We start from the raw sequence: 23,987 nt of genomic DNA on the forward strand, positions 1-23,987 counted from the left end.
TTACCACCACTAAGAACTGTCTGTCACTATATGAGTGGTGGTAACCATGGATACATAAGCTCTTGCCATGGCTGCACATGGAGTAAGTGACATAGCTAATCAGAAGAACTATACTACATTTCTAATCGGAGGAATTTGCTTATATGAATATTATTACACCTACTACATACTGGGATGGGATCTTGGAGGTGGGAATATCCCTTTAATTCCTGTGAAGCCCCTGAAGGGTTTATAAACTTCTTGAATGTGGCGTTGAGCACCTTGAGGGGTGCAGTCCGTAGAATGGGGTCACTTTGGAGTATTTTCTGTCACAAAGGCCCCTCAGTCACTTCACGAGAAGACAAGCTCAGAATCACCGGGATCCGCTGACGCGTTCCTGAGTTATGACCCCATAAAGTGACAGTTGATAAAAATTAGCCTGGTCATGAAGATGGAAACAGGCTGAGGTGAAGGGGTTAATACAGATAAGTGGTGAATGTGTCTATTCACAACCAGCAAGCAGAGATCTTAAAGAAAATACTCTGTTCTGTCCCTTTAAGTTAACCCTCCCCACCCCCATATGTTATGCGCAGGAGCCAATCAGGTCGCCGCTTGTTAGTTTCTTGCTGTTGTATAGTGACAGCCGCTCGCTGATTGGCTGCAGCGCTCCCGTCATGCAGTGCGGGCCGGCTCTGAGCCGTCAGTGCGCGGTGCGATGTCTCTGGGGCAGGTTGTGTGTGTGGTGTCCGGAGCCTCCCGCGGGTTCGGCCTCTCCGTGTCCCGGCAGGTGGCTGCTCGGGCGGCTCCGGGCTCAGCGCTGCTCCTGGTGTCCCGCTCCGAGGAGACGCTGCGGCAGGAGGCGGAGAGGCTGCGGGAGCTCTTCCCGGGGCTCGGGGTGCACTGGACGGCGGCGGATCTGGGCACAGAGGACGGGGTGAGGAGGACGGTGTCCGCGGCCGCGGAGATGAGGAGCGGAGAGCCGGAGACCCTGCTCATCCTCAACAACGCCGGTACGGGGAGCGGGGAAATGGGAGCGGGGGAATGGGGGAGCCGGTACTGGGAATGGGGGAGCCGGTACTGGGAGGGGGGTAATGGGGGAGCCGGTACTGGGAGCGGGGGAATGGGGGAGCCGGTACTGGGAGCGGGGGAATGGGGGAGCCGGTACTGGGAGGGGGGTAATGGGGGAGCTGGTACTGGGAGGGGGGTAATGGGGGAGCTGGTACTGGGAGCGGGATAATGGGGGAGCCGGTACTGGGAGCGGGATAATGGGGGAGCTGGTACTGGGAGCGGGATAATGGGGGAGCTGGTACTGGGAGCGGGGATAATGGGGGAGCCGGTACTGGGAGCGGGGTAATGGGGGAGCCGGTACTGGGAGCGGGATAATGGGGGAGCCGGTACTGGGAGCGGGGATAATGGGGGAGCTGGTACTGGGAGCGGGATAATGGGGGAGCCGGTACTGGGAGCGGGGGAATGGGGGAGCCGGTACTGGGAGCGGGGGAATGGGGGAGCCGGTACTGGGAGCGGGGTAATGGGGGAGCCGGTACTGGGAGCGGGATAATGGGGGAGCCGGTACTGGGAGCGGGGTAATGGGGGAGCTGGTACTGGGAGCGGGGTAATGGGGGAGCTGGTACTGGGAGCGGGGAGAATGGGGGAGCTGGTACTGGGAGCGGGATAATGGGGGAGCCGGTACTGGGAGCGGGGTAATGGGGGAGCTGGTACTGGGAGGGGGGTAATGGGGGAGCTGGTACTGGGAGCGGGGGAATGGGGGAGCCGGTACTGGGAGCGGGGGAATGGGGGAGCCGGTACTGGGAGGGGGGTAATGGGGGAGCTGGTACTGGGAGGGGGGTAATGGGGGAGCTGGTACTGGGAGCGGGATAATGGGGGAGCCGGTACTGGGAGCGGGATAATGGGGGAGCCGGTACTGGGAGCGGGGTAATGGGGGAGCTGGTACTGGGAGCGGGGGAATGGGGGAGCCGGTACTGGGAGCGGGGTAATGGGGGAGCTGGTACTGGGAGCGGGGATAATGGGGGAGCCGGTACTGGGAGCGGGGTAATGGGGGAGCTGGTACTGGGAGCGGGGTAATGGGGGAGCTGGTACTGGGAGCGGGGTAATGGGGGAGCTGGTACTGGGAGCGGGGGAATGGGGGAGCCGGTACTGGGAGTGGGGTAATGGGGGAGCTGGTACTGGGAGCGGGGATAATGGGGGAGCCGGTACTGGGAGCGGGGTAATGGGGGAGCTGGTACTGGGAGCGGGGGAATGGGGGAGCCGGTACTGGGAGTGGGGAAATGGGGGAGCCGGTACTGGGAGTGGGGAAATGGGGGAGCCGGTACTGGGAGTGGGGTAATGGGGGAGCTGGTACTGGGAGCGGGGATAATGGGGGAGCCGGTACTGGGAGCGGGGTAATGGGGGAGCTGGTACTGGGAGCGGGGAGAATGGGGGAGCCGGTACTGGGAGCGGGGGAATGGGGGAGCCGGTACTGGGAGTGGGGTAATGGGGGAGCTGGTACTGGGAGCGGGGATAATGGGGGAGCTGGTACTGGGAGCGGGGTAATGGGGGAGCTGGTACTGGGAGCGGGGAGAATGGGGGAGCTGGTACTGGGAGCGGGGATAATGGGGGAGCCGGTACTGGGAGCGGGGTACTGGGAGCGGGGAAATGGGGGAGCCGGTACTGGGAGCGGGGGAATGGGAGCGGGGAATGGGGGAGCTGGTACTGGGAGCGGGGATAATGGGGGAGCCGGTACTGGGAACGGGGTAATGGGGGAGCTGGTACTGGGAGCGGGGAGAATGGGGGAGCTGGTACTGGGAGCGGGGATAATGGGGGAGCCGGTACTGGGAACGGGGTAATGGGGGAGCCGGTACTGGGAGCGGGGGAATGGGGGAGCCGGTACTGGGAGCGGGTAATGGGGGAGCGGGGAAATGGGAGCGGGGGAATGGGGGAGCCGGTACTGGGAGCGGGGGAATGGGGGAGCCGGTACTGGGAGCGGGATAATGGGGGAGCCGGTACTGGGAGCGGGATAATGGGGGAGCTGGTACTGGGAGCGGGATAATGGGGGAGCTGGTACTGGGAGCGGGGGTAATGGGGGAGCTGGTACTGGGAGCGGGGGAAATGGGGGAGCCGGTACTGGGAGCGGGGGTAATGGGGGAGCTGGTACTGGGAGCGGGGATAATGGGGGAGCCGGTACTGGGAGCGGGTAATGGGGGAGCTGGTACTGGGAGCGGGTAATGGGGGAGCTGGTACTGGGAGCGGGGAGAATGGGGGAGCCGGTACTGGGAGCGGGGGAATGGGGGAGCCGGTACTGGGAGTGGGGAAATGGGGGAGCCGGTACTGGGAGTGGGGTAATGGGGGAGCTGGTACTGGGAGCGGGGATAATGGGGGAGCCGGTACTGGGAGCGGGGTAATGGGGGAGCTGGTACTGGGAGCGGGGAGAATGGGGGAGCCGGTACTGGGAGCGGGGGAATGGGGGAGCCGGTACTGGGAGTGGGGTAATGGGGGAGCTGGTACTGGGAGCGGGGATAATGGGGGAGCTGGTACTGGGAGCGGGGTAATGGGGGAGCTGGTACTGGGAGCGGGGAGAATGGGGGAGCTGGTACTGGGAGCGGGGAGAATGGGGGAGCCGGTACTGGGAGCGGGGTACTGGGAGCGGGGAAATGGGGGAATGGGAGCGGGGAATGGGGGAGCTGGTACTGGGAGCGGGGATAATGGGGGAGCCGGTACTGGGAACGGGGTAATGGGGGAGCTGGTACTGGGAGCGGGGAGAATGGGGGAGCTGGTACTGGGAGCGGGGATAATGGGGGAGCCGGTACTGGGAACGGGGTAATGGGGGAGCCGGTACTGGGAGCGGGGAAATGGGGGAGCCGGTACTGGGAGCGGGGGAATGGGAGCGGAGAATGGGGGAGCTGGTACTGGGAGCGGGGGAATGGGGGAGCCGGTACTGGGAGCGGGGGAATGGGGGAGCCGGTACTGGGAGCGGGGAAATGGGGGAGCCGGTACTGGGAGCGGGGTAATGGGGGAGCGGGATAATGGGGGAGCTGGTACTGGGAGGGGGGGGAATGGGGGAGCCGGTACTGGGAGCGGGGGAATGGGGGAGCGGGATAATGGGGGAGCCGGTACTGGGAGCGGGATAATGGAGGAGCTGGTACTGGGAGCGGGGGAATGGGGGAGCCGGTACTGGGAGCGGGGGAATGGGGGAGCGGGATAATGGGGGAGCCGGTACTGGGAGCGGGGGAATGGGGGAGCGGGATAATGGGGGAGCTGGTACTGGGAGGGGGGGAATGGGGGAGCCTGTACTGGGAGCGGGGGAATGGGGGAGCGGGATAATGGGGGAGCCGGTACTGGGAGCGGGGGAATGGGGGAGCGGGATAATGGGGGAGCTGGTACTGGGAGGGGGGGAATGGGGGAGCCGGTACTGGGAGCGGGGGTAATGGGGGAGCCGGTACTGGGAGCGGGATTATGGGGGAGCCGGTACTGGGAGCGGGGGAATGGGGGAGCCGGTACTGGGAGCGGGGTAATGGGGGAGCTGGTACTGGGAGCGGGGTAATGGGGGAGCCGGTACTGGGAGCGGGGGAATGGGGGAGCCGGTACTGGGAGCGGGGGTAATGGGGGAGCCGGTACTGGGAGCGGGATTATGGGGGAGCCGGTACTGGGAGCGGGGGAATGAGGGAGCCGGTACTGGGAGCGGGGGAATGGGGGAGCCGGTACTGGGAGCGGGGGAATGGGGGAGCCGGTACTGGGAGCGGGGGAATGGGGGAGCCGGTACTGGGAGCGGGGGAATGGGGGAGCCGGTACTGGGAGCGGGGGAATGGGGGAGCCGGTACTGGGAGCGGGGGAATGGGGGAGCCGGTACTGGGAGCGGGGGAATGGGGGAGCCGGTACTGGGAGCGGGGGAATGGGGGAGCCGGTACTGGGAGCGGGGGAATGGGGGAGCCGGTACTGGGAGCGGGGGAATGGGGGAGCCGGTACTGGGAGCGGGGGAATGGGGGAGCCGGTACTGGGAGCGGGGGAATGGGGGAGCCGGTACTGGGAGCGGGGGAATGGGGGAGCCGGGTACTGGGAACGGGGTAATGGGGGAGCCGGTACTGGGAACGGGGTAATGGGGGAGCCGGTACTGGGAGCGGGGTAATGGGGGAGCCGGTACTGGGAGCGGAGTAATGGGGGAGCCGGTACTGGGAGCGTGGGAATGGGGGAGCTGTACTGGGAGCGGGGGAATGGGGGAGCCTGTACTGGGAGGGGGGTAATGGGGTACTGGGAGTGGGGTAATGGGGGAGCTGGTACTGGGAGCGGGGATAATGGGGGAGCCGGTACTGGGAGCGGGGTAATGGGGGAGCTGGTACTGGGAGCGGGGATAATGGGGGAGCCGGTACTGGGAATGAAGGAGCTGGTACTGGGAGCGGGGATAATGGGGGAGCCGGTACTGGGAGCGGGATTATGGGGGAGCCGGTACTGGGAGCGGGGGAATGGGGGAGCGGGATAATGGGGGAGCCGGTACTGGGAGCGGGGGAATGGGGGAGCGGGATAATGGGGGAGCTGGTACTGGGAGGGGGGGAATGGGGGAGCCGGTACTGGGAATGGGGGAGCGGGATAATGGGGGAGCCGGTACTGGGAGCGGGGGAATGGAGGAGTGGGATAATGGGGGAGCTGGTACTGGGAGGCGGGGAATGGGGGAGCCGGTACTGGGAGTGGGGGAATGGGGGAGCGGGAGAATGGGGGAGCCGGTACTGGGAGCGGGGGAATGGGGGAGCCGGGAATGGGGGAGCCTGTACTGGGAGGGGGGTAATGGGGTACTGGGAGCGGGGGAATGGGGGAACCGGTACTGGGAGCGGGGATAATGGGGGAGCGGGGATAATGGGGGAGCCGGTACTGGGAGCGGGGTAATGGGGGAGCCGGTACTGGGAGCGGGGGAATGGGGGAGCCGGGAATGGGGGAGCCTGTACTGGGAGTGGGGGTAATGGGGGAGCCGGTACTGGGAGCGGGGGAATGGGGGAGCCGGTACTGGGAGCGGGGATAATGGGGGAGCCGGTACTGGGAGCGGGGGTAATGGGGGAGCCGGTACTGGGAGCGGGGGTAATGGAGGAGCCGGTACTGGGAGCGGGGGTAATGGGGGAGCCGGTACTGGGAGCGGGGGTAATGGGGGAGCCGGTACTGGGAGCGGGGGTAATGGAGGAGCGGGGGTAATGGAGGAGCGGGGTAACGGGGGAGCCGGTACTGGGAGCGGGGTAACGGGGGAGCCGGTACTGGGAGCGGGGTAACGGGGGAGCCGGTACTGGGAGCGGGGTAACGGGGGAGCCGGTACTGGGAGCGGGGTAACGGGGGAGCCGGTACTGGGAGCGGGGGTAACGGGGGAGCCGGTACTGGGAGCGGGGGTAACGGGGGAGCCGCTACTGGGAGCGGGGGTAACGGGGGAGCCGCTACTGGGAGCGGGGGTAATGGGGGAGCCGCTACTGGGAGCGGGGGTAATGGGGGAGCCGCTACTGGGAGCGGGGGTAATGGGGGAGCCGCTACTGGGAGCGGGGGTAATGGGGGAGCCGCTACTGGGAGCGGGGGTAATGGGGGAGCCGCTACTGGGAGCGGGGGTAATGGGGGAGCCGCTACTGGGAGCGGAGGGTGCTGGTACTAGGGGGGGGGGGTATAGGGGAGGTGGGAACGGGGGTGGAGGGGGTTCTGGTACGGGAGGCGGGGGTCGAAGGGTTGCCGGTACTGGGAGTGGCGTAGCAGAAGTGAGTTCTAGGCAGTGAAGGCACGAGATGGGTAGTACCAGAGAGGGAGCAGATTTTAAAAGGCTCAAGACTGGTAGCAGAGGTAGCACCTAACAGGCAGCAGTTGTAGGGGAGATCCAGGTGGCAGAGATGGTGACAGGTAGAGGAGCTGTGGAAGAGGCAGAGGACGTGTACAGTCTGGTAGAAGAGATACAAGAATGGTTAGGAGAGGTGGCGCAGGTTGTGACGGGAGGTGAGGTGGTGCAGGTTGTGACGGGAGGTGAGGTGGTGCAGGTTGTGACGGGAGGTGAGGTGGCGCAGGTTGAGACGAGAGGTGAGGTGGCGCAGGTTGTGAGGTGGCAGAGGTTGTGACGGGAGGTGAGGTGGCGCAGATGGAGAGCAGTAGCCGGTGTTCCTTCACTAAGACTTTCTGAGAACAGATGAGTTAGGATCTTCATGATAAAAAAATTTAGACGAAAAAAAATATATGTAGTAAATGCATAATCACCAGTGTGTGCTCCTCGCTGGGGCCTTGGCCCAGGTCCATGGGGGGGGGGAGGGTTGTGGTTTCCTCGCTGGGGCCTTGGCTTCGGCGCGGCACTGAGGGCTCCTCGCTGGGGTGCTGTTCCTGGTTTGGGGTGATAGATGTATGATGGGCAGAGTAGTTCATGTGCATTGAGTGGTGGTCTTAGTGCATCCCCCACCTAATTTTTTGGTTTGTTTGGGGTCTTCTCCCTCCAGGGTCCCTGGGAGACATCAGTAAGTCGTTTATGGACTTCATGGATTTGGAGGAAGTGAACAGATACTTGTCCTTCAATGTGTCCTCGGCGCTGTGCCTCACCTCCTCCCTGTTGAAGACCTTCTCGAGACGTGTTGGGCTGCAGCGAGTGGTGGTCAACGTGTCCTCCCTGGCAGCCATCCAGCCGTTCAAGTCTTGGACCCTCTACTGTGTGGGTAAAGCTGCTCGGGACATGATGTTCAGAGTCCTGGCCGAGGAAGAGGCGGACGTCCGCGTGCTGAACTACGCACCAGGTACTGCGCTCCGTGGAGTCTCGTGACCTCTCCCCTCCTCCCTGTTGGAGCTCCCCTCCGATTCTGCCTCTCCCTGGTGGAGCTCCCCTCTGATTGTGGAGCTCCCCTCTGATTGTGGCACTCCCTGATTGAGCTCCCCTCTGATTCTGGAGCTCCCCTCTGACTCTACCTCTCCCTGGCGGAGCTCCCCTCCGATTGTGGCGCTCCCTGGCGGAGCTCCCCTCCGATTGTGGCGCTCCCTGGCGGAGCTCCCCTCCGATTGTGGCGCTCCCTGGTGGAGCTCCCCTCCGATTCTGCCTCTCCCTGGTGGAGCTCCCCTCTGATTGTGGCGCTCCCCTCCGATTCTGCCTCTCCCTGGTGGAGCTCCCCTCTGATTGTGGCACTCCCTGGTTGAGCTCCCCTCTGATTCTGGAGCTCCCCTCTGATTTTGCCTCTCCCTGGCGGAGCTCTCCTCCGATTGTGGCGCTCCCTGGCGGAGCTCTCCTCCGATTGTGGCGCTCCCTGGCGGAGCTCTCCTCCGATTGTGGCGCTCCCTGGCGGAGCTCCCCTCCGATTGTGGCGCTCCCTGGTGGAGCTCCCCTCCGATTCTGCCTCTCCCTGGTGGAGCTCCCCTCCGATTGTGGCGCTCCCTGGCGGAGCTCCCCTCCGATTGTGGCGCTCCCTGGAGGAGCTCCCCTCCGATTCTGCCTCTCCCTGGCGGAGCTCCCCTCCGATTGTGGCGCTCCCTGGCGGAGCTCCCCTCCGATTGTGGCGCTCCCTGGCGGAGCTCCCCTCCGATTGTGGCGCTCCCTGGCGGAGCTCTCCTCCGATTGTGGCGCTCCCTGGCGGAGCTCTCCTCCGATTGTGGAGCTCCCTGGCGGAGCTCACCTCCGATTCTGCTGCTCCCTGGCGGAGCTCACCTCCGATTCTGCTGCTCCCTGGCGGAGCTCACCTCTGATTCTGCTGCTCCCTGGCGGAGCTCACCTCTGATTCTGCTGCTCCCTGGCGGAGCTCACCTCTGATTCTGCTGCTCCCTGGCGGAGCTCACCTCTGATTCTGCTGCTCCCTGGCGGAGCTCACCTCTGATTCTGCTGCTCCCTGGCGGAGCTCACCTCTGATTCTGCTGCTCCCTGGCGGAGCTCACCTCTGATTCTGCTGCTCCCTGGCGGAGCTCACCTCTGATTCTGCTGCTCCCTGGCGGAGCTCACCTCTGATTCTGCTGCTCCCTGGCGGAGCTCACCTCTGATTCTGCTGCTCCCTGGCGGAGCTCACCTCTGATTCTGCTGCTCCCTGGCGGAGCTCACCTCTGATTCTGCTGCTCCCTGGCGGAGCTCACCTCTGATTCTGCTGCTCCCTGGCGGAGCTCACCTCTGATTCTGCTGCTCCCTGGCGGAGCTCACCTCTGATTCTGCTGCTCCCTGGCGGAGCTCACCTCTGATTCTGCTGCTCCCTGGCGGAGCTCACCTCTGATTCTGCTGCTCCCTGGCGGAGCTCACCTCTGATTCTGCTGCTCCCTGGCGGAGCTCACCTCTGATTCTGCTGCTCCCTGGCGGAGCTCACCTCTGATTCTGCTGCTCCCTGGCGGAGCTCACCTCTGATTCTGCTGCTCCCTGGCGGAGCTCACCTCTGATTCTGCTGCTCCCTGGCGGAGCTCACCTCTGATTCTGCTGCTCCCTGGCGGAGCTCACCTCTGATTCTGCTGCTCCCTGGCGGAGCTCACCTCTGATTCTGCTGCTCCCTGGCGGAGCTCACCTCTGATTCTGCTGCTCCCTGGCGGAGCTCACCTCTGATTCTGCTGCTCCCTGGCGGAGCTCACCTCTGATTCTGCTGCTCCCTGGCGGAGCTCACCTCTGATTCTGCTGCTCCCTGGCGGAGCTCACCTCTGATTCTGCTGCTCCCTGGCGGAGCTCACCTCTGATTCTGCTGCTCCCTGGCGGAGCTCACCTCTGATTCTGCTGCTCCCTGGCGGAGCTCACCTCTGATTCTGCTGCTCCCTGGCGGAGCTCACCTCTGATTCTGCTGCTCCCTGGCGGAGCTCACCTCTGATTCTGCTGCTCCCTGGCGGAGCTCACCTCTGATTCTGCTGCTCCCTGGCGGAGCTCACCTCTGATTCTGCTGCTCCCTGGCGGAGCTCACCTCTGATTCTGCTGCTCCCTGGCGGAGCTCACCTCTGATTCTGCTGCTCCCTGGCGGAGCTCACCTCTGATTCTGCTGCTCCCTGGCGGAGCTCACCTCTGATTCTGCTGCTCCCTGGCGGAGCTCACCTCTGATTCTGCTGCTCCCTGGCGGAGCTCACCTCTGATTCTGCTGCTCCCTGGCGGAGCTCACCTCTGATTCTGCTGCTCCCTGGCGGAGCTCACCTCTGATTCTGCTGCTCCCTGGCGGAGCTCACCTCTGATTCTGCTGCTCCCTGGCGGAGCTCACCTCTGATTCTGCTGCTCCCTGGCGGAGCTCACCTCTGATTCTGCTGCTCCCTGGCGGAGCTCACCTCTGATTCTGCTGCTCCCTGGCGGAGCTCACCTCTGATTCTGCTGCTCCCTGGCGGAGCTCACCTCTGATTCTGCTGCTCCCTGGCGGAGCTCACCTCTGATTCTGCTGCTCCCTGGCGGAGCTCACCTCTGATTCTGCTGCTCCCTGGCGGAGCTCACCTCTGATTCTGCTGCTCCCTGGCGGAGCTCACCTCTGATTCTGCTGCTCCCTGGCGGAGCTCACCTCTGATTCTGCTGCTCCCTGGCGGAGCTCACCTCTGATTCTGCTGCTCCCTGGCGGAGCTCACCTCTGATTCTGCTGCTCCCTGGCGGAGCTCACCTCTGATTCTGCTGCTCCCTGGCGGAGCTCACCTCTGATTCTGCTGCTCCCTGGCGGAGCTCACCTCTGATTCTGCTGCTCCCTGGCGGAGCTCACCTCTGATTCTGCTGCTCCCTGGCGGAGCTCACCTCTGATTCTGCTGCTCCCTGGCGGAGCTCACCTCTGATTCTGCTGCTCCCTGGCGGAGCTCACCTCTGATTCTGCTGCTCCCTGGCGGAGCTCACCTCTGATTCTGCTGCTCCCTGGCGGAGCTCACCTCTGATTCTGCTGCTCCCTGGCGGAGCTCACCTCTGATTCTGCTGCTCCCTGGCGGAGCTCACCTCTGATTCTGCTGCTCCCTGGCGGAGCTCACCTCTGATTCTGCTGCTCCCTGGCGGAGCTCACCTCTGATTCTGCTGCTCCCTGGCGGAGCTCACCTCTGATTCTGCTGCTCCCTGGCGGAGCTCACCTCTGATTCTGCTGCTCCCTGGCGGAGCTCACCTCTGATTCTGCTGCTCCCTGGCGGAGCTCACCTCTGATTCTGCTGCTCCCTGGCGGAGCTCACCTCTGATTCTGCTGCTCCCTGGCGGAGCTCACCTCTGATTCTGCTGCTCCCTGGCGGAGCTCACCTCTGATTCTGCTGCTCCCTGGCGGAGCTCACCTCTGATTCTGCTGCTCCCTGGCGGAGCTCACCTCTGATTCTGCTGCTCCCTGGCGGAGCTCACCTCTGATTCTGCTGCTCCCTGGCGGAGCTCACCTCTGATTCTGCTGCTCCCTGGCGGAGCTCACCTCTGATTCTGCTGCTCCCTGGCGGAGCTCACCTCTGATTCTGCTGCTCCCTGGCGGAGCTCACCTCTGATTCTGCTGCTCCCTGGCGGAGCTCACCTCTGATTCTGCTGCTCCCTGGCGGAGCTCACCTCTGATTCTGCTGCTCCCTGGCGGAGCTCACCTCTGATTCTGCTGCTCCCTGGCGGAGCTCACCTCTGATTCTGCTGCTCCCTGGCGGAGCTCACCTCTGATTCTGCTGCTCCCTGGCGGAGCTCACCTCTGATTCTGCTGCTCCCTGGCGGAGCTCACCTCTGATTCTGCTGCTCCCTGGCGGAGCTCACCTCTGATTCTGCTGCTCCCTGGCGGAGCTCACCTCTGATTCTGCTGCTCCCTGGCGGAGCTCACCTCTGATTCTGCTGCTCCCTGGCGGAGCTCACCTCTGATTCTGCTGCTCCCTGGCGGAGCTCACCTCTGATTCTGCTGCTCCCTGGCGGAGCTCACCTCTGATTCTGCTGCTCCCTGGCGGAGCTCACCTCTGATTCTGCTGCTCCCTGGCGGAGCTCACCTCTGATTCTGCTGCTCCCTGGCGGAGCTCACCTCTGATTCTGCTGCTCCCTGGCGGAGCTCACCTCTGATTCTGCTGCTCCCTGGCGGAGCTCACCTCTGATTCTGCTGCTCCCTGGCGGAGCTCACCTCTGATTCTGCTGCTCCCTGGCGGAGCTCACCTCTGATTCTGCTGCTCCCTGGCGGAGCTCACCTCTGATTCTGCTGCTCCCTGGCGGAGCTCACCTCTGATTCTGCTGCTCCCTGGCGGAGCTCACCTCTGATTCTGCTGCTCCCTGGCGGAGCTCACCTCTGATTCTGCTGCTCCCTGGCGGAGCTCACCTCTGATTCTGCTGCTCCCTGGCGGAGCTCACCTCTGATTCTGCTGCTCCCTGGCGGAGCTCACCTCTGATTCTGCTGCTCCCTGGCGGAGCTCACCTCTGATTCTGCTGCTCCCTGGCGGAGCTCACCTCTGATTCTGCTGCTCCCTGGCGGAGCTCACCTCTGATTCTGCTGCTCCCTGGCGGAGCTCACCTCTGATTCTGCTGCTCCCTGGCGGAGCTCACCTCTGATTCTGCTGCTCCCTGGCGGAGCTCACCTCTGATTCTGCTGCTCCCTGGCGGAGCTCACCTCTGATTCTGCTGCTCCCTGGCGGAGCTCACCTCTGATTCTGCTGCTCCCTGGCGGAGCTCACCTCTGATTCTGCTGCTCCCTGGCGGAGCTCACCTCTGATTCTGCTGCTCCCTGGCGGAGCTCACCTCTGATTCTGCTGCTCCCTGGCGGAGCTCACCTCTGATTCTGCTGCTCCCTGGCGGAGCTCACCTCTGATTCTGCTGCTCCCTGGCGGAGCTCACCTCTGATTCTGCTGCTCCCTGGCGGAGCTCACCTCTGATTCTGCTGCTCCCTGGCGGAGCTCACCTCTGATTCTGCTGCTCCCTGGCGGAGCTCACCTCTGATTCTGCTGCTCCCTGGCGGAGCTCACCTCTGATTCTGCTGCTCCCTGGCGGAGCTCACCTCTGATTCTGCTGCTCCCTGGCGGAGCTCACCTCTGATTCTGCTGCTCCCTGGCGGAGCTCACCTCTGATTCTGCTGCTCCCTGGCGGAGCTCACCTCTGATTCTGCTGCTCCCTGGCGGAGCTCACCTCTGATTCTGCTGCTCCCTGGCGGAGCTCACCTCTGATTCTGCTGCTCCCTGGCGGAGCTCACCTCTGATTCTGCTGCTCCCTGGCGGAGCTCACCTCTGATTCTGCTGCTCCCTGGCGGAGCTCACCTCTGATTCTGCTGCTCCCTGGCGGAGCTCACCTCTGATTCTGCTGCTCCCTGGCGGAGCTCACCTCTGATTCTGCTGCTCCCTGGCGGAGCTCACCTCTGATTCTGCTGCTCCCTGGCGGAGCTCACCTCTGATTCTGCTGCTCCCTGGCGGAGCTCACCTCTGATTCTGCTGCTCCCTGGCGGAGCTCACCTCTGATTCTGCTGCTCCCTGGCGGAGCTCACCTCTGATTCTGCTGCTCCCTGGCGGAGCTCACCTCTGATTCTGCTGCTCCCTGGCGGAGCTCACCTCTGATTCTGCTGCTCCCTGGCGGAGCTCACCTCTGATTCTGCTGCTCCCTGGCGGAGCTCACCTCTGATTCTGCTGCTCCCTGGCGGAGCTCACCTCTGATTCTGCTGCTCCCTGGCGGAGCTCACCTCTGATTCTGCTGCTCCCTGGCGGAGCTCACCTCTGATTCTGCTGCTCCCTGGCGGAGCTCACCTCTGATTCTGCTGCTCCCTGGCGGAGCTCACCTCTGATTCTGCTGCTCCCTGGCGGAGCTCACCTCTGATTCTGCTGCTCCCTGGCGGAGCTCACCTCTGATTCTGCTGCTCCCTGGCGGAGCTCACCTCTGATTCTGCTGCTCCCTGGCGGAGCTCACCTCTGATTCTGCTGCTCCCTGGCGGAGCTCACCTCTGATTCTGCTGCTCCCTGGCGGAGCTCACCTCTGATTCTGCTGCTCCCTGGCGGAGCTCACCTCTGATTCTGCTGCTCCCTGGCGGAGCTCACCTCTGATTCTGCTGCTCCCTGGCGGAGCTCACCTCTGATTCTGCTGCTCCCTGGCGGAGCTCACCTCTGATTCTGCTGCTCCCTGGCGGAGCTCACCTCTGATTCTGCTGCTCCCTGGCGGAGCTCACCTCTGATTCTGCTGCTCCCTGGCGGAGCTCACCTCTGATTCTGCTGCTCCCTGGCGGAGCTCACCTCTGATTCTGCTGCTCCCTGGCGGAGCTCACCTCTGATTCTGCTGCTCCCTGGCGGAGCTCACCTCTGATTCTGCTGCTCCCTGGCGGAGCTCACCTCTGATTCTGCTGCTCCCTGGCGGAGCTCACCTCTGATTCTGCTGCTCCCTGGCGGAGCTCACCTCTGATTCTGCTGCTCCCTGGCGGAGCTCACCTCTGATTCTGCTGCTCCCTGGCGGAGCTCACCTCTGATTCTGCTGCTCCCTGGCGGAGCTCACCTCTGATTCTGCTGCTCCCTGGCGGAGCTCACCTCTGATTCTGCTGCTCCCTGGCGGAGCTCACCTCTGATTCTGCTGCTCCCTGGCGGAGCTCACCTCTGATTCTGCTGCTCCCTGGCGGAGCTCACCTCTGATTCTGCTGCTCCCTGGCGGAGCTCACCTCTGATTCTGCTGCTCCCTGGCGGAGCTCACCTCTGATTCTGCTGCTCCCTGGCGGAGCTCACCTCTGATTCTGCTGCTCCCTGGCGGAGCTCACCTCTGATTCTGCTGCTCCCTGGCGGAGCTCACCTCTGATTCTGCTGCTCCCTGGCGGAGCTCACCTCTGATTCTGCTGCTCCCTGGCGGAGCTCACCTCTGATTCTGCTGCTCCCTGGCGGAGCTCACCTCTGATTCTGCTGCTCCCTGGCGGAGCTCACCTCTGATTCTGCTGCTCCCTGGCGGAGCTCACCTCTGATTCTGCTGCTCCCTGGCGGAGCTCACCTCTGATTCTGCTGCTCCCTGGCGGAGCTCACCTCTGATTCTGCTGCTCCCTGGCGGAGCTCACCTCTGATTCTGCTGCTCCCTGGCGGAGCTCACCTCTGATTCTGCTGCTCCCTGGCGGAGCTCACCTCTGATTCTGCTGCTCCCTGGCGGAGCTCACCTCTGATTCTGCTGCTCCCTGGCGGAGCTCACCTCTGATTCTGCTGCTCCCTGGCGGAGCTCACCTCTGATTCTGCTGCTCCCTGGCGGAGCTCACCTCTGATTCTGCTGCTCCCTGGCGGAGCTCACCTCTGATTCTGCTGCTCCCTGGCGGAGCTCACCTCTGATTCTGCTGCTCCCTGGCGGAGCTCACCTCTGATTCTGCTGCTCCCTGGCGGAGCTCACCTCTGATTCTGCTGCTCCCTGGCGGAGCTCACCTCTGATTCTGCTGCTCCCTGGCGGAGCTCACCTCTGATTCTGCTGCTCCCTGGCGGAGCTCACCTCTGATTCTGCTGCTCCCTGGCGGAGCTCACCTCTGATTCTGCTGCTCCCTGGCGGAGCTCACCTCTGATTCTGCTGCTCCCTGGCGGAGCTCACCTCTGATTCTGCTGCTCCCTGGCGGAGCTCACCTCTGATTCTGCTGCTCCCTGGCGGAGCTCACCTCTGATTCTGCTGCTCCCTGGCGGAGCTCACCTCTGATTCTGCTGCTCCCTGGCGGAGCTCACCTCTGATTCTGCTGCTCCCTGGCGGAGCTCACCTCTGATTCTGCTGCTCCCTGGCGGAGCTCACCTCTGATTCTGCTGCTCCCTGGCGGAGCTCACCTCTGATTCTGCTGCTCCCTGGCGGAGCTCACCTCTGATTCTGCTGCTCCCTGGCGGAGCTCACCTCTGATTCTGCTGCTCCCTGGCGGAGCTCACCTCTGATTCTGCTGCTCCCTGGCGGAGCTCACCTCTGATTCTGCTGCTCCCTGGCGGAGCTCACCTCTGATTCTGCTGCTCCCTGGCGGAGCTCACCTCTGATTCTGCTGCTCCCTGGCGGAGCTCACCTCTGATTCTGCTGCTCCCTGGCGGAGCTCACCTCTGATTCTGCTGCTCCCTGGCGGAGCTCACCTCTGATTCTGCTGCTCCCTGGCGGAGCTCACCTCTGATTCTGCTGCTCCCTGGCGGAGCTCACCTCTGATTCTGCTGCTCCCTGGCGGAGCTCACCTCTGATTCTGCTGCTCCCTGGCGGAGCTCACCTCTGATTCTGCTGCTCCCTGGCGGAGCTCACCTCTGATTCTGCTGCTCCCTGGCGGAGCTCACCTCTGATTCTGCTGCTCCCTGGCGGAGCTCACCTCTGATTCTGCTGCTCCCTGGCGGAGCTCACCTCTGATTCTGCTGCTCCCTGGCGGAGCTCACCTCTGATTCTGCTGCTCCCTGGCGGAGCTCACCTCTGATTCTGCTGCTCCCTGGCGGAGCTCACCTCTGATTCTGCTGCTCCCTGGCGGAGCTCACCTCTGATTCTGCTGCTCCCTGGCGGAGCTCACCTCTGATTCTGCTGCTCCCTGGCGGAGCTCACCTCTGATTCTGCTGCTCCCTGGCGGAGCTCACCTCTGATTCTGCTGCTCCCTGGCGGAGCTCACCTCTGATTCTGCTGCTCCCTGGCGGAGCTCACCTCTGATTCTGCTGCTCCCTGGCGGAGCTCACCTCTGATTCTGCTGCTCCCTGGCGGAGCTCACCTCTGATTCTGCTGCTCCCTGGCGGAGCTCACCTCTGATTCTGCTGCTCCCTGGCGGAGCTCACCTCTGATTCTGCTGCTCCCTGGCGGAGCTCACCTCTGATTCTGCTGCTCCCTGGCGGAGCTCACCTCTGATTCTGCTGCTCCCTGGCGGAGCTCACCTCTGATTCTGCTGCTCCCTGGCGGAGCTCACCTCTGATTCTGCTGCTCCCTGGCGGAGCTCACCTCTGATTCTGCTGCTCCCTGGCGGAGCTCACCTCTGATTCTGCTGCTCCCTGGCGGAGCTCACCTCTGATTCTGCTGCTCCCTGGCGGAGCTCACCTCTGATTCTGCTGCTCCCTGGCGGAGCTCACCTCTGATTCTGCTGCTCCCTGGCGGAGCTCACCTCTGATTCTGCTGCTCCCTGGCGGAGCTCACCTCTGATTCTGCTGCTCCCTGGCGGAGCTCACCTCTGATTCTGCTGCTCCCTGGCGGAGCTCACCTCTGATTCTGCTGCTCCCTGGCGGAGCTCACCTCTGATTCTGCTGCTCCCTGGCGGAGCTCACCTCTGATTCTGCTGCTCCCTGGCGGAGCTCACCTCTGATTCTGCTGCTCCCTGGCGGAGCTCACCTCTGATTCTGCTGCTCCCTGGCGGAGCTCACCTCTGATTCTGCTGCTCCCTGGCGGAGCTCACCTCTGATTCTGCTGCTCCCTGGCGGAGCTCACCTCTGATTCTGCTGCTCCCTGGCGGAGCTCACCTCTGATTCTGCTGCTCCCTGGCGGAGCTCACCTCTGATTCTGCTGCTCCCTGGCGGAGCTCACCTCTGATTCTGCTGCTCCCTGGCGGAGCTCACCTCTGATTCTGCTGCTCCCTGGCGGAGCTCACCTCTGATTCTGCTGCTCCCTGGCGGAGCTCACCTCTGATTCTGCTGCTCCCTGGCGGAGCTCACCTCTGATTCTGCTGCTCCCTGGCGGAGCTCACCTCTGATTCTGCTGCTCCCTGGCGGAGCTCACCTCTGATTCTGCTGCTCCCTGGCGGAGCTCACCTCTGATTCTGCTGCTCCCTGGCGGAGCTCACCTCTGATTCTGCTGCTCCCTGGCGGAGCTCACCTCTGATTCTGCTGCTCCCTGGCGGAGCTCACCTCTGATTCTGCTGCTCCCTGGCGGAGCTCACCTCTGATTCTGCTGCTCCCTGGCGGAGCTCACCTCTGATTCTGCTGCTCCCTGGCGGAGCTCACCTCTGATTCTGCTGCTCCCTGGCGGAGCTCACCTCTGATTCTGCTGCTCCCTGGCGGAGCTCACCTCTGATTCTGCTGCTCCCTGGCGGAGCTCACCTCTGATTCTGCTGCTCCCTGGCGGAGCTCACCTCTGATTCTGCTGCTCCCTGGCGGAGCTCACCTCTGATTCTGCTGCTCCCTGGCGGAGCTCACCTCTGATTCTGCTGCTCCCTGGCGGAGCTCACCTCTGATTCTGCTGCTCCCTGGCGGAGCTCACCTCTGATTCTGCTGCTCCCTGGCGGAGCTCACCTCTGATTCTGCTGCTCCCTGGCGGAGCTCACCTCTGATTCTGCTGCTCCCTGGCGGAGCTCACCTCTGATTCTGCTGCTCCCTGGCGGAGCTCACCTCTGATTCTGCTGCTCCCTGGCGGAGCTCACCTCTGATTCTGCTGCTCCCTGGCGGAGCTCACCTCTGATTCTGCTGCTCCCTGGCGGAGCTCACCTCTGATTCTGCTGCTCCCTGGCGGAGCTCACCTCTGATTCTGCTGCTCCCTGGCGGAGCTCACCTCTGATTCTGCTGCTCCCTGGCGGAGCTCACCTCTGATTCTGCTGCTCCCTGGCGGAGCTCACCTCTGATTCTGCTGCTCCCTGGCGGAGCTCACCTCTGATTCTGCTGCTCCCTGGCGGAGCTCACCTCTGATTCTGCTGCTCCCTGGCGGAGCTCACCTCTGATTCTGCTGCTCCCTGGCGGAGCTCACCTCTGATTCTGCTGCTCCCTGGCGGAGCTCACCTCTGATTCTGCTGCTCCCTGGCGGAGCTCACCTCTGATTCTGCTGCTCCCTGGCGGAGCTCACCTCTGATTCTGCTGCTCCCTGGCGGAGCTCACCTCTGATTCTGCTGCTCCCTGGCGGAGCTCACCTCTGATTCTGCTGCTCCCTGGCGGAGCTCACCTCTGATTCTGCTGCTCCCTGGCGGAGCTCACCTCTGATTCTGCTGCTCCCTGGCGGAGCTCACCTCTGATTCTGCTGCTCCCTGGCGGAGCTCACCTCTGATTCTGCTGCTCCCTGGCGGAGCTCACCTCTGATTCTGCTGCTCCCTGGCGGAGCTCACCTCTGATTCTGCTGCTCCCTGGCGGAGCTCACCTCTGATTCTGCTGCTCCCTGGCGGAGCTCACCTCTGATTCTGCTGCTCCCTGGCGGAGCTCACCTCTGATTCTGCTGCTCCCTGGCGGAGCTCACCTCTGATTCTGCTGCTCCCTTCCGGAGCTCACCTCTGATTCTGCTGCTCCCTTCCGGAGCTCACCTCTGATTCTGCTGCTCCCTTCCGGAGCTCACCTCTGATTCTGCTGCTCCCTTCCGGAGCTCACCTCTGATTCTGCCACTATTTTCTGTTTTACGCTGTGGCAGAATCTGGAGCTCAAGGAATTTTGAGCCGGTTTGGTTTGAGCGAGTGACGAGTCATCTTTAAAGAATTTGTCTTGTCACACGTTTCCTGTTTCCTACGGTGGTTAAAACTGTTTTTTATTGTATAACTTCTGCGTCATTATCTGAGAGGATCACAGAGATCTGCAGTTTTCAGTGTTGGTTGTGACTTTCTCATGATCCTGGGCCCAAAGCCTCAAAATTACAGCGTAGCCCGAACCAATGTAATGACCACGGACACTGATGGGTGTTGTGCTCCATGTGAAGTGTCGTGTCAGGCTGTAACCGCAATGCTAAAACCGCCGATACTGCTCCAAGCGGGGGAGTTTATTATTTTATTACAGCTTTTATCCTTCGGGAAAATTTATTTTTTTTTTTTTTCCCCTGTACTACCCCTTTGAATGTGGAAGTCCATGATTGCTGCTGTTACGCCACTCCAGGGTGTACCTCATACAAGCGGACATGCGTTCCTAGGGGGTTAATAAGGAGCTTGCAGCATCCCCAGGTTATACCGCTAGATGGAGGCCATAAGGAGGCTCCTCTGGCCTCTGCTTGTGATGAGTGCATTTGAGGTTGCAGTGGGAGCGCAGCGACGCACCAGTGCGACGGTGGACCTGGCAGTCATAGCTCCTCTCTGCCCGTCCTAGAGGACGTGGAGCCTCCTCGTGACCTCTGTTCACCAGCGAGTATCATTTGTGCAAAGTCCAGACCCCGGCTGTTCTCGGGGTGGGCCGAAGCTGCATTAACCCTTCCTTCCACTTACAAGGAAGTGTATAATACAGCTCTAGAATATGAGGGTCCATGGCTTCTCTTACCTGCAGGCATCCTCCGAGGTTTCTTGATTAACTCCATGATGTGGATGTCTGAAGATGAGGTCCACAGCGCTGCTGGCCGGTGGTGGAGTCTGAGCCTCGTGCAGAAATCCGGCACCTCCGGCCTTGACCCGTCACTGAGGTTATTAATGGTTGTCTTAGGAAGGTTCTGCCGCTGAATGCACTGGTGCAAATCATCAAGATCATCTGCTGGCAGCTCCTGTGTGATCACCGACTGATGGACTCTGGAGACTCTGCAGCCATGGGGGCAGGTTTAGGCCACCAGGTTGCACAGCGGCACCAGTAACGTGCCCTGGAGACGTCATGAAATTGTCCCGAAACCTCTGGGCTGCAAGTCTTTATGTCCACCGCCACCAGTTTAGCACCTTCCCTCTACCTTTATAATAGTCCGTCACGTGGCCGGTGACACGATCCTGGCTATCAGTCATGCATGTTACGTGCAGCCAGAATACACCGCGGAATAGCGGTACGCGCGGTATTATAGGAGCAAAAATCTATACAGTAAGTTCTTGAGCCACCGGGTCAGCAGAAAAATAAAATTATGGATCTGTATGTGTCGATGCAAAAATGTTTCTCTATTTGAATAATTTATTTGTGCAAAAGTAGAAATGAATTTAAAGAAAACCCGTGCACCTACATCTGGGGGAGTCTCTGTGGCGTCTCTGCCCTGCAATTGAAAAAGCCGTAACACCCCCCCAAAAAAAGCAATTGATTGTTGTGCGGCTGCGTCCCTCAGGGGTCTTTTCTGACTGCAGGTCTTGTGTTGCAGGGGTCCTGGACACGGAGATGCAGCAGGAGGCGCGGACGCTGACGGCGGATGAGGAGCTGCGGCGGACATTTATTAACATGAAGAATGATGGAACATTAGTAGACGCTGAGGTGTCGGCACGGAAGATGCTGGACGTCATCCAGGGCGACACCTACAAATCGGGGGCACATGTGGATTTCTATGACTTGTAATCTCTCCTGACCGATATGATGAGGACCGCCGGACCAGTGCCCCTCTAATCCACCCAGCACTCACAGGGACGTCCTGGGACTGGTGCAGAACGGAAAACGTGGCCTCCGCCGATGTGTGAGCCGGGTCGTCCTCTGTCTGTGTTATCAGAGGGATCACCTAAGCATCGCCCGTGTGCCAGGGGTCCCCCAGTGGGGGAAATAAGTATTTGACCCCTTGCTGATTTTGTAAGTTTGCACACTGACAAAGACATGAACAGTCTATAATTTTAAGGGAAGGTTACTTTTAACATTGAGAGATAGAATATAAAAAATAAAATCACATTGTATAAATTAGATAAATTTATTTGCATTTTGCAATGAGAAATAAGTATTCGAACCCTCTGGCAAACAAGACTTAATACTTGGTGTTCACACCGTGCTGCCAACACTGTCAGGGATCCCGGGGAGGATATCTTTATCATCACCACCAGTCACAGCAATTTGTCCCAAACCGGGGTTGCTTGGCTGCCCCTGGTTCCCTCTGAAGGGTATTTATCTATACCCAGTTCCGGGTTGGAACTTGCAGCTCTCTGGCGCCCCCCTTACCCTCAGGTCAGATTAGGTACTGCACCTAGGGTAATTGGTCGCCAGAAAGGCTGCATGCTATGTACTGGCTATTGGGCACGCTACAGCGAGGGCGATTATAACTACTCCCACACAGACGGGAACAATAATTATCAACGCTGAAGAGATGCCCGATTGCACGGGACAAGGAATACTGCCACCAGCTCTGATTGCACCAGAGGTTAACTTGTCCTGAGCCAACCCAAATCAGTAGCGTAATTCACCTTAGAGGACACCGTTCGTATAGAGCAGAAGAGACAAGCTTAGTAAAGTTATATATTTTACTCCAGAAAAAATAGGCAGTATTTACAAAAATATTAAAAGATATTATAAAGAAGACGAATCGTGTATTTTACAGTTGCAAATAAAAAAAGGATTAACGGTGAAAATTGACTTACAATTCTTTCATATCATTCAATGGTACGCCGTGTGCTGGGGGGGAGGTGACTGTCCCCACTTATTCTCAGGTCAGATTGCACAGCATGTCCTGGCTGAATTTCCCTGGCAAAAACACTGCTGGAATGTGGTCTTACCAAGTTATTCTAGCCCAAATCCCAGGCACTGCCCCTGTAGTGACGTCACTTAGAAGCTGAAACCTCCTCTTACTTACAATATGAAAACCATCTTTTACACATATCTTGCTGTGTGAACGTCACATAAGTACGACACGATGCTCATGATGTTCCCCCAAGTCAGGGGCGATCTTTTAAGTGTAAATACGGAACCATTACATGAACTGCTTGAGGAGAAATCCGCACTTTGCACTCACTGCGCTTAGCTGCTTGCGCTTTCAGTGGATGATAGGTCTACCGGTGGACATCTGAAATATGAAACGCGGAAAACTCACACACCAGAAGACTTCATCAACTAAGGAACTTGCCCCTCAGACCATGGAGGGTCATTACAACAGAGACCCTAATCACAGGACAATAAAACAATCCTTATTTAAGAATTGGCCCAATATTTATGGACGTAACTGTTTATCACCCATGGTAATTCTGCTTCATGTCACCTGGCTTATCCATGGTTTCTTTTCCCCTTTTTTTTTTTTTTTTTTTCCTATACTATGTTGTGCATAAATATGTGATTCTTCAGAATTTGTTTTAGTCTTTGCCTGATGAAGAGACCTGTGTAGTCTCGAAAGCTGCAATTTGTTACCATCTTTTCAGTTAGCCATTAAAAGGTATCAACCACTGAGGACTCTCAATTCTAAATATTTTTCTATCCACTGGCTAACACGGTACCAAGATATATTTCTTTCCTGTATCAGAAGACTTCATACACTTCAAATTTATGTTAAGAACCTATAACTCTGCCCTTCACCTCGCCAAACAGACCTACTACACCACCCTGATCTCCTCACTATCCAACAACCTCAAGAAACTTTTTGAGACCTTTCACTCTCTCCTCAGGCCAAAAGCATAAGACCCTATCACAGACATTTGTGCTGGTGACCTGGCCTCCCACTTTATAGAGAAAATAGACAGTATCCGTCAGGAAATCCGCTCCCAGACACCAAGTGCAATGACTCCCATCCCTTCCTGCATCTCCCCTGACTCACTCTCCACATTCGATCCCATCGCAGAAGAAGTCTTCAAGCTCCTCTTCTCGTCCAACTACATGCACCACCGACCCCATTCCCTCACACCTCCTCCAGTCTCTCCAGTCGTCACAACTCACCTAACTACAATCTTTAATCTCTCCCTCTCCTCTGGCATTTTCCCCTCCTCCTTCAAACACTCTATCATTACTCCATTACTAAAAAAAAAAAACTACCCTCGACCCATCCTGCACAAACTACAGACCGGTCTCCAATCTCCCCTTCATCTCAACTCTTGGAGCGCCTGATATACTCCTGCCTTACCCGTTACCTCCCCACTCACTCCCTCCTAGACCCTTCACAGTCCGGTTTCTGCCCCCTACATTCGACAGAAACTGCACTCAAAGTGACCAATGACCTTCTGACAGCAAAATGTAATGGTAACCACTCTCTGCTCATTCTTCTCGACCTTTCTGCAGCTTTCAACACTGTTGACCACCCTCTCCTGCTCTCTAGGCTCCAGTCACTAGGCATTAAGGACACTGCTCTCTGCTGGTTCTCCTCCTATCTTTCTGACCGCTCCTTCAGTGTCCTGTTCTCTGGCTCCACTTCATCTCCTCTTCTCACTGTCGGGGTACCTCAGGGCTCAGTCCTTGGCCCCTTCTCTTCTCTCTCTACACGGCCCCAATTGGACAGACCATCAGCAGATTTGGCTTTCAGTACCATCTTTATGCCGACGACACACAACTATACACATCATCCCCTGACCTTACCTCCGCTGTACTACAGAACGCCACTGACCTTCTGTCCGCAGTCTCCGTCATCATGTCTGCTCTCTATCTGAAACTCAACCTCTCCAAAACTGAACTTCTGCTCCCGCCATCTACTAACCTCCCTAAATCTGACATTTCCCTCTCCGTGGGTGGCACCATAATAACACCCCGGCAGCAGGCGCGCTGTCTGGGTGTTATGTTTGACTCCGATCTCTCCTTCA

General features: G+C 60.1%; 1 protein-coding gene across 1 annotated transcript; it reads left to right on the forward strand.

Annotated features, from left to right (window-relative positions):
• Nucleotides 1-651: 651 nt before the first annotated feature.
• SPR (sepiapterin reductase) lies at nt 652-23,205 on the forward strand. Its single transcript, XM_069745124.1, has 3 exons — nt 652-989; nt 7,413-7,703; nt 20,660-23,205. The coding sequence occupies exons 1-3, from the start codon at nt 695-697 to the stop codon at nt 20,848-20,850; spliced, it is 777 nt and encodes a 258-aa protein (XP_069601225.1). The 5' UTR covers nt 652-694; the 3' UTR covers nt 20,851-23,205.
• The last annotated feature ends 782 nt before the right edge of the window (nt 23,206-23,987 follow it).

This window comes from Ranitomeya imitator, chromosome 1 (assembly GCF_032444005.1).
Source record: "Ranitomeya imitator isolate aRanImi1 chromosome 1, aRanImi1.pri, whole genome shotgun sequence".
Lineage (NCBI taxonomy): Eukaryota > Metazoa > Chordata > Amphibia > Anura > Dendrobatidae > Ranitomeya > Ranitomeya imitator.

Bases quoted from the DNA above. Each gene is read 5' to 3' on its own strand.
- SPR (XM_069745124.1), top strand. From the start codon at position 695: ATGTCTCTGGGGCAGGTTGTGTGTGTGGTGTCCGGAGCCTCCCGCGGG. The intron at 990-7,412 runs GTACGGGGAGCG...TTCTCCCTCCAG, and splicing joins GCTCATCCTCAACAACGCCG to GGTCCCTGGGAGACATCAGT. The intron at 7,704-20,659 runs GTACTGCGCTCC...CTTGTGTTGCAG, and splicing joins CGTGCTGAACTACGCACCAG to GGGTCCTGGACACGGAGATG.